We start from the raw sequence: 9475 nt of genomic DNA, 5'->3' as shown, positions 1-9475 counted from the left end.
CAGGGGGTACGAGATCACCTGTTTACTAATGAAATCTGTGGTCTGTGCTGGACTCGTTCATATACAGGGCGCGTTCGGAAATAGCGCAATGGGCGCACTGTGCAATGCAAACTGAGATGAGTGCGCTCCGGTGCGGTATTTCCGAACGTGCCCACAGTGTACTGTACAGTCTTTAGCACTGAAATCAGTGCATGCAGGCATTTCAGTCTGAAATGCATTGCAAGTTAACTACAGCCTACTACACATAAACATCGAACAAAAAGTTCAGAAATGTGTGTTTGGTGTATATATAGATTTTGTTTATAATGTAACAATGTTCCTTGGCCAAGCACTTTCCGGTGTAAAGCCAGTTCCCTTTTCAATTGTGCCAGGTTTGTAAGGAATAAAAACAACCAATTATTAGGAAGGGGGGAAAGGAAAACGTATTTGAGCAGCACGTACAGCAGCTGTTTGTCAATATAGGATGTTTGTGTTAGATAAGCATCCTCAGTAAACACAAAATGTAATACAAAATAAACTGTGATTAAAATCATGAAATCAGAATGATGAGACATTTGACTGGAACATTTCATTTTTAAGACCAACATAATATGGTATGTGAGACTAAAGGGCGAATTCCTAGGCTACAGTGAAAAATTCTGTGAGACTCAATTTTTAATCCTAGTTTAATCTGACGTGATAGTCTGGCAGCTGTCACTTTATTTTGTGTGCACATAGGAAATTGTGTGCGTGTGTGTGTGTGTGTGTGTGTGTGTGTGTGTGTGCGCGCGCGCGCGCGCGCGTGAACGAGAGAGGATGAGATTTGTTTTGATTGTATTGTATTGTTCCACTTTTTGCTTTGGCAATGTAGCCTTAACATAATGTTTTATCATGCCAATAAAGCCCTGAATTGAATTGTTCGAGAGGGAGTTATAGGTCGTCTGGTTGAAAAGAAAACGTAGGCCTACTGTGCTGTGACTAAATTACTAATGTGCTGAGACTCCTGCATCATTGCATGCCTCGAGTCGCTGAAACTAAACGTGTTCTGCATACCGGTAATTGCATTGCTTGCGGTAAATCAAACCAAGTGGGATTGTGGGAATGGGATTTGTGCATTCATCTTTTTGCTCAAATTGCAGTCATGCAGTGGAATTTACTTATTTACACAACACCCTCTTGTCATTATCTGCACAACACCCTCTGAGGCTCTGGTCATACATATATTGTGTATTCCTAGGCAGACAGCTATCTTCTATGAGCTGTTTACAGGACACTCTCAGTAAAATGATCACTCAGTAATAGTATTTTATTGTGTGGCGTGTGAAAGAAGAAGGGTATCTCATTTTCTCAGGCTGTGAATAACGGATCTTCCCTCAGCCAATCAAATCTCCTCGTGGTAGCACTGGCAGATTATTCAACCAATAGCAGCACTGCTAACTGAATTCTCGAATTCGTAGCTCGCTGTCTCTCACCCTCCTCCCCCCCCCCCCACCTATTATCTGCTCGCTCACACACACCACCACTTCTCACAGTCGCACCAGCCGTTAGCTAGCTAGCTAGCTTAGCTAGTGGGACAAGAGCTGTACACAACAACAACACTAGTTATTTTCTTTTCCTTTCATTTTGGGGGAGCACATTTATGTTTAGTTTGGATTGTGTTCACATAGCCGGTCGTCAGTGTGTCTCAGTCGAAGGTAAGCTTTGTGTTTAATTCTCGGTGCATCGCAGGAGGAGGGGGTGACAATGACACATGAATGATTCGTAAACAAACATATTGACAAGATGAGAGAGAAGCATCCTCCTCCTGTTTGTGTTGTCAGTACAGGTTTGCAACATTGAAGCTTGCGAATGTAGCCTGCTATCATAGGAACCACGCCCGAACACTACTGATGACACGTACAGTTTCTAGAAAATCCCCCAATTCTAACATTAAAATATATCCACTGGCACTGACTAATCATTAGATTTGATGGCAAATCCAGTTTTTAAATAGTATTGTTCTTTTATGTATGGTTGGTGAAACTAATTATACTGTACATTCATTTCATGTATGAAATGAATTCCTCCTTTACCATACAATAATAATATAAAAGAAAATCACACCCGTGTGAAGTGAGGGGCGCGCTAGCTCTGTAAAATAGACACTATTATTATATTATGTTTTTGGGGCTTTTTGCCTTCATTGACAGATTAACAGTAGTTTTGATAGGAAAGGGGGAGGTGATGGGGGGACCAGACACGCCACGCAGCAAAGGTCGTCGGGATTGGGACTCGAATACGCTGTCAGTTTTATTTTTATTTATAGTGCAACATCACCCCAAGGGGTGTCTGTGCACTTCACAACAATACACAGCAAAAAAGCTATATATACAATAACACAATAACAAGCATAATACGATGTGTCAATACACATGGTTGACATAAGTACCATGCGATAGGACACAGTTAAAGATAGGTAAAAATGCGTTCAGAAAATCCATTAAAATAGCATAGGGTTTTAAAACCATGGTGAATATAGAGAGTATGCACAATTGCACATGCATGATTTTCCCATCAGGACACGCCCCCCTCATCTAGAGTGGCAAAACATTGAGCAGTGTGGAGTGTTGGAGTTTGGAAGCGCTCGTTGGAATTCACTCAACCGTCCTGTGTACCACCTGTTTCTAAATGTCACATAATGCAGGAGGCAGCAAAATGTTGTGTTATTGAAAACAAGCTCTTCCAAACTGACACTGAAACTCTGAAAAATAATCAAATGCAGGGCATTTCTTGACAGAAAGTAGCTCATAACGTTTCTATGGTGGATTTTTATGAAAAAAACTTTTCAGATAGAAAGAGGATAATTCAAGCTTTTCGTACAGCTGCAATGTTGGTGAGTTTAACATTGTTTAATGCAATCAGACAGGACTTTTCTGTTTGGATGAATGAGCTGTCAAGGCCAGAAAGTAGTTTTTTGCCACTCAGTGGGCGTTCCCGCATAACTTCCAGGTACGATGATGTCACGCGCATACCCTCTATAGTGATTTCAGCTGTCAAGCTGGATTACCAGCCTAGGTACTGGATAAAAGCTGGATATAGGAGGGGCTAGTGCTCCTCACAAATAGAAAGAATTCTCCTCATGCACTACTCATTTATTCTCCCTATGTTCTATAATACTTTCCTTCCTTTAGATGCAGTTCATGCTGTTGTTCAGTCGGCAGGGAAAGCTGCGCTTGCAGAAGTGGTATGTGCCTCTGTCTGACAAGGAGAGGAAGAAGATCTCTAGAGACCTGGTCCAGACCATTCTGGCCAGGAAGCCCAAGATGTGCAGTTTCTTGGAATGGAGAGACCTCAAGATTGTCTATAAGAGGTAAGGAAGTGATGCATATGTAGTGGTTCTAAAACGTTTTTTTTAAGGACCCCAATAACTTTGAGTGTGTTCAAATGGAACTGAATAAGGGTCCATTTGGTTCCATCTCAGAGTTACAGAACTGTAAAGATCCATTAGGAACCCTGATGGTCCCTGCACCCCACATTGAGAAGCACTGGTGTAAGTTGTTCTTGCAGTGTCTCTGCTCTGTATAGATACGTGCCAGTGACTCATGCCAAAAATAGCTGCTCTACAAGCTCACAATGCATCACAAACTTGTAGATTTGCTATATGTGGTAGGGATGCTCCGATTAGGTTTTTTGGGACAGATCACTGATTGTTCTTTTCATAATCGGGCCGATACCAATCTTGTGTGTAACGGGAAAATGTCAAAACCCACGTCAAAAACTGTTGCCTGTGGAATGCACTTCCCATTGCAGTCAGAACTGCAGCATCACTCCCAATCTTCCGCCATAGTCTGAAAACCCACCTTTTCAGACTCCATCATGGCCCAGAGCACTTACCCCACCCCCTTAGATAGCATTTCTGTAGACTTAGATAGCATTTGATACAGACTTATAGCATGTTATGTAGACAGCATAAGTGCATTGTATGTAGTCATAGCACGTCATAGTACATATGTATAGCATAGTAGTATAGATGTATAGTTTCATTATATAGATATTCCACTGTTACTTTCTTAGCTTACGCATGTTTCATGATAAATGTTTTTATGTGATGTATTCCCATGCTTTTTTGTTCTTACTTAATGTAAGTCGCTCTGGATTAAGAGCGTCTGCTAAATGCCTAAATTGTAAATTGTAAATTGTTACTGTGTGTGGGGAGGAAGGGGAGAATGTTTAGGCCTGTCACAAAGATGAAAAATTATATTATACATACGGTATATCTGATTGACATTATACCACTTATATGGTGTAATGTGTGTGTTGTCTCGAATCTTCTTCTTATGTTTCTGTCGTAGATATGCCAGCCTGTACTTCTGCTGTGCAGTGGAGGATCAAGATAATGAGCTTATTACTCTGGAAATCATCCACAGATATGTGGAGCTGTTGGACAAATACTTTGGCAGTGTGAGTCTTCTTTCAAACTTAACCTGAACTTTTGTTAAAGTGAGCTTCACTTCATTATGTCACTTAACACTTGCGTTTATGTCTATGGAGAAAAATATGGTTGCTGTTAAATATGGAGAATGGTTACCATTAATTAAGAACTTTTTTCAGAATAGAATGTTTTTTCTTTAATATGACAGGTAATACATTTTTCCTGGCTTAAAAGCAGGGCCTTAGTGGTGACGCGACTCAATAATGTTTATTTATTCTATGGCTTTACTACCAATTCCAGTTCTCCCCACATTTACATTTAAAACCTCAATGTTCTGGTCTACAAGAGTCTGCCGCAACGTTTTGTATCATCTCATTCCGGCCAATCACAATTTGCGTCCTCACCTTCGTCTTCAAATTATGCTGGCCATTCATTGTCAATGGCATTTAATGTTTGTGTTAGGACAATGTTTGTGTTTACACACCCTCAAAGCTGGACATAGGAGGGGCTAGCGCCCTTCAAATTGTAACTGAAATAATTAGTGGATCATGGTAAATTCAGGGGTTGAAAATGTGGGTGCAATTATTATGCTTTAAGTAGCATGTGGCATAATAGCACCTGTACATTTCAGTGCAGGAAAAAATATGTAATGGGGTATGTGGTGGAATGACTTCACAGGTATGTGAGCTGGATATAATTTTCAACTTTGAGAAAGCCTACTTCATTCTGGACGAGTTCCTGTTGGGAGGAGAGGCCCAAGAGACCTCCAAGAAGAATGTGCTGAAGGCCATTGAGCAGGCTGACCTTCTTCAGGAGGTAAGGAATTGTTCTTCAAACATAATGTATAAGTTACATACTTGAAGGACCCATGATCTTGTTGGACAGGCCAGCTACTGCATTAGGCAAAGAGTAGGCATATATAGCACACCTGTGTGTCTAGTCTATAGAATTAATTCATAGTGAAGCTCATTAATCAGATTTCCTTCCTCTGTGCTTTTATGTTTTGCTTCCTGCCCTCACTTGCGTATGTACTTTGTAACATAGAATGCTGCAGTACTCAATCAGTACCTTTCTCTTCCTTGTCGCTAACCCTTTTGCTAGGATGCCAAAGTAAGTGTTGTCCTCTTTAAGTGGCATGCATGTTTGTGTAGCTGTAGAGCTTTAGCCTGTAGCAGTTAGATGGAATCCCACTGTCAGTTATAACTGTTCATGTAAGATATTGTTGCCTTTAAAAGGCCTATTTAAAGGAATAGGTCACCCAAAATGAAAAATCTGACATTATCTACTGACCCTGTCTCTCATCATGCTAGTGTATTTTTCTACATACCACACAGGGAGTTGGGAGGGCTGAAGTCAACAGTGACCAGTTCTTTAGAGTACCAAAATGGACAATAAACTTACTACATACAATCTTAGTTAGGAAGAAGCCAAACCATCCCACTGCGTGGAAATGACTTACAGTAATTTACACAATTACTTAATGCACAGCACTTTACTAGAAAGGCAAAATCTCCCCCAAATATTAAATGCAAATCTTCACTCCTGCCATGGTTAACTTTCAAAAATATTCATGCCTGCGTGCTCACCATGACATCTGGTGTGTAAACACAGAAGTGGGAGGGAGTTTTTTTTCTTCAGTAGTGTGCACTAAATTATATAAAAACTGTCCTCTGTTGGGAGAACTATTCCTTTAATGTGAACTATTTATAAAAGATAATACCTCATTATCCTGACAGATTTATGAGCCTGCTTATAACCTATTTTGAAACCAGAGGTATTTCTTTTATCATCGGTTAGCCTTAATTCATTTTGAAGCCTAGTTCATAATAGTACTTTATGAAACAGAAACAATCCACAAACTCGTCCATGTATATAAAGTACATCTGTTTAATAAGAGCTTCACTATGTCCCTTTGTCCCTGCTCTTCCTCAACTGCAGGAGGCCGAGGCCCCACGGAGTGTTCTGGAAGAAATTGGTCTGACATAGATGCATTCCAACATCTTCTCACAACCCAGCATTGCCCCCTCCGAAGTAGATCTAGCCACCTCCAAGCCTTTGTCTTGTCTTTCTTGTTGTATGTTCTAGTGTTGTACGTATCTAAACGGAAACTAATAACTATTCTCTAGTGTCATATGATGTGCCAATTATGGTGTTTGTCTCTCCGAGGTACCAGATCAATCTATGGCTCCATTCTGCAGCACTACTACATCTGTACAGTACACTCATACAAGCCTTCGAAAGGTCATGGAATACAATGTTGTGACATCGTGAACAGTTCAGTATTAAGTTAAATTCATTCATTGTCATGCTTACTGATTGCAGAGTGTGTGTGGAACAGTTTACAAGACTTTAAGTCTAAAATATGTTTGATTGATAGATATTCTTAATTGTGCTGTTGTAAACATACAGTAACAGAAGTGTACAGTATATAAACATCTCTGATTTATCAGTGCATATATATATTATACTAATGGCTGCTCATCTTCACACACAATCATATTAATTAGTTCATTCCCCCTCAAAAACAGCAAGTACGTTTGATTTTCTTTTTTATTCTTTTTGCCAATATTAATTGTTTGTGTTTTTACTTCCATGTGATTCGTTAAGTTTACCAAAACAGATTGAATATTAAATTAAATCAGTATGGCCTTTAATGATAAATGTTTACTCAGAAACAGTAATGACTTTAAAGGACAACTTTAGTTTTTTTTCAACCAAGGTTCATGTTTTAGATTATTAGAGAAAGTAAAAGATGAGGATTCTTTTTCCCCATTCTTTTGATTTAGCTATTTTTGACAGGAGGGTGGGGGCATTCTTTTTGCTTTCTTTAATAACCGTCAAACATGAACCTTGGTTTAAAAAAAAAAATTGTCCTTAAGCAAATTCTAATCCAATAACATTGACATGACATTATGACCAAAGAACACTGTATATTTTTGTTATCAATGGAAGATTCACTTTACAAACCATTATAAGGGATTATGAGCTATTAATCGCAGGTCATTTGTGTTGTACTATTAGCTATGTTTTTGTCATGCTGAGGTATAAAGTTCAGTTTAAATACTGCAAGTACACTTATTTCTTTATTTTTTTATTTTAGATGTAAAGACGATTCATGATGACCCAGACTAACAGTGTTTGATTTGCAGATGAGCTATTTTACAAGCGACAGAGCTTGCAGATGGACAATTTCCAGTGCACAGTATGCATAAAGTATAAATGGGGCTTAAACTTGACTGTATGGTGATCCCTGGCTGTCCGTTTCATTGATGTCAGTAATATTTCTGCTTATAAAAACACCAAAATACATCAGGCTCAATTTGTAATCAATCATTCTATCCTTTTCAGGCAATCATCTAGCAATTAGTTTATATTTTGGCAAAAAAAAAGAATCAGACTTTTATATAAACACTGCCAACATGTATTTTCGCTGATACTTCTGATTAACAAGTAATAAATGTACACAAACTAAAAATGTGGCTGTCACATATTTTCTTCAGTGCGTATAGACATAACCTCACGTCACCAGGCTTTCCACCTCCGTCTGTGTTTCCAAATCGCCATCTGATCCGGTCTAGATTGGATGGTAAAAGGAAAAAGTATTTTTCGTCGCTGTTTTTAGTGTTGCCAGTTACAAGTTGGAATAAAATGGATATACCGTGCATGACTACAAATCAGTGACTACAACATGGCGTACTTAAGTTACCATCCACTCCTGACGGATCATAAACCCGAAAAGGAATGCATCTATAGGCCTATTATTTTAACCCTATTCAGAATACAACACTTCAATTTCAGGTTTATTTATTTTTTATTATTTTTATTTATTAATAATTATTTTTATTATGTACAAAATATGAAACTGAAAACTATCTTGCAGGCAGATGCTACCACAATAAGGTTCTGCACAATTTTTGCCAAATAAGGGAGGAGTTGGACCCAGTCTACTACAACACAATTGCTATGATGAAACATGGTCAGTTGCACAGGTTTACGATGAAAATAACTACAAGTCAGAAGTAGCAACATCCCCATTTTGATCTACTTCATTTGGGACCACTGAGTGAGATGGAATATTGACTTCCGGAGCAGACATGGTGTCAGTGTTGGCGTCACCTCTGGAGTTCACAACCACATCTCTGTTCTGAACCAGCTCGACTTCCTCCACCTCTTCACCAGGACATGCTGCAGGATGGTTCCCTTCTCCTTGTTCTTCTTCCGACTCGTCTGACGAAGCAGGCCCTTCGGGTGAACGGCTTTTCTTCTTTTTGTGCTTTTTCTTGCTCTTCTTGCTCTTTTTGGAGTGTTTATGGCGACGGGGCGTGTGGGTGTCGTCAGGGGTTCTATCCTTCCTATCTGACTTCTTTGGACTACTTTCACTACTCTGCTTCCCTCTCTCCCTGTGTGTACTTCTGCTCCTGGACCTGTCCCTCGCTCTCTCCATTTCACCAGGGACCGTTTCACTCTGTCTATCTCTACTTCTGCTCCTATGCTTGTCTCGATCCCTGTCCTTATTCCGGTTATGGTGGTCTCGCTCTCGATCTCCACTTCTGCTCCTTGACCTGCCTCTCTCTCTACTCCTGCTCCGATAGTGCTCTTTCCTGCTGCTAACTGACCTGGACCAGGATGACCTGTTGTCCGCTAGTCTCTGGTGATGAGATGCTCTGCTGTCTCGACTCCTCTCCCTGCTCCTACTGCGGCTCCTGCGTCTTTCACCTCCTCGCCTGCTATAAGAAGACCTTTCCGACCTCGGGGGGCTTCTGCTCCCGTTCCGTTGTCTCCAGGATCGTTCTCCGCATCGCTCCGAGTAGCGCCCAGCTCTGTACGACCCCTCACCGCCACGGTCTGGTGACATGTGTAAATCCCGATCAGCCTCCCAAAATTCATTGCCTGGGTTACGAAATACGTGCAGGAAGTTGCAGTGTTTGCCTTTTGGGCACTTCTGTCTGTCAAACAACCCTAAAAAACAACACAAGATTCTAGTTATTGGTGTGGTTATGTATAATCACCATGCATCTGCTCCAGTCAAATTTCCCATTTCCAACTTATGTCACATATAATCAACAACAGTAATTTAAGTAATAA

At 40.1% G+C, this 9475-nt stretch overlaps 2 protein-coding genes across 2 annotated transcripts in view; one reads left to right on the top strand and one right to left on the bottom strand.

Annotated features, from left to right (window-relative positions):
* Positions 1 to 1490: 1490 nt before the first annotated feature.
* On the top strand, positions 1491 to 7512 carry LOC308321176 (AP-1 complex subunit sigma-2). The gene is made up of 5 exons (XM_080772014.1): positions 1491 to 1673; positions 3150 to 3328; positions 4311 to 4419; positions 5069 to 5206; positions 6329 to 7512. The coding sequence occupies exons 2-5, from the start codon at positions 3150 to 3152 to the stop codon at positions 6374 to 6376; spliced, it is 474 nt and encodes a 157-aa protein (XP_080628140.1). The 5' UTR covers positions 1491 to 1673; the 3' UTR covers positions 6377 to 7512.
* A 147-nt stretch (positions 7513 to 7659) lies between these two features.
* Positions 7660 to 9475, bottom strand: part of zrsr2 (zinc finger (CCCH type), RNA-binding motif and serine/arginine rich 2) — an 80733-nt gene continuing 78917 nt past the window's right edge. The window contains exon 12 of the mRNA XM_080772003.1: positions 7660 to 9349. Coding sequence (XP_080628129.1) covers positions 8397 to 9349 — 953 coding nt within the window. The 3' untranslated portion in view covers positions 7660 to 8396. The remainder of the gene's footprint in view (positions 9350 to 9475) is intronic.

The sequence above is a fragment of the Protomyctophum bolini genome (assembly GCF_963924005.1).
Source record: "Protomyctophum bolini genome assembly, chromosome: 1".
Lineage (NCBI taxonomy): Eukaryota > Metazoa > Chordata > Actinopteri > Myctophiformes > Myctophidae > Protomyctophum > Protomyctophum bolini.
The sequence above is the reverse complement of the archived record's forward strand: the minus strand, read 5'-3'. Positions and strand labels throughout refer to the sequence as shown.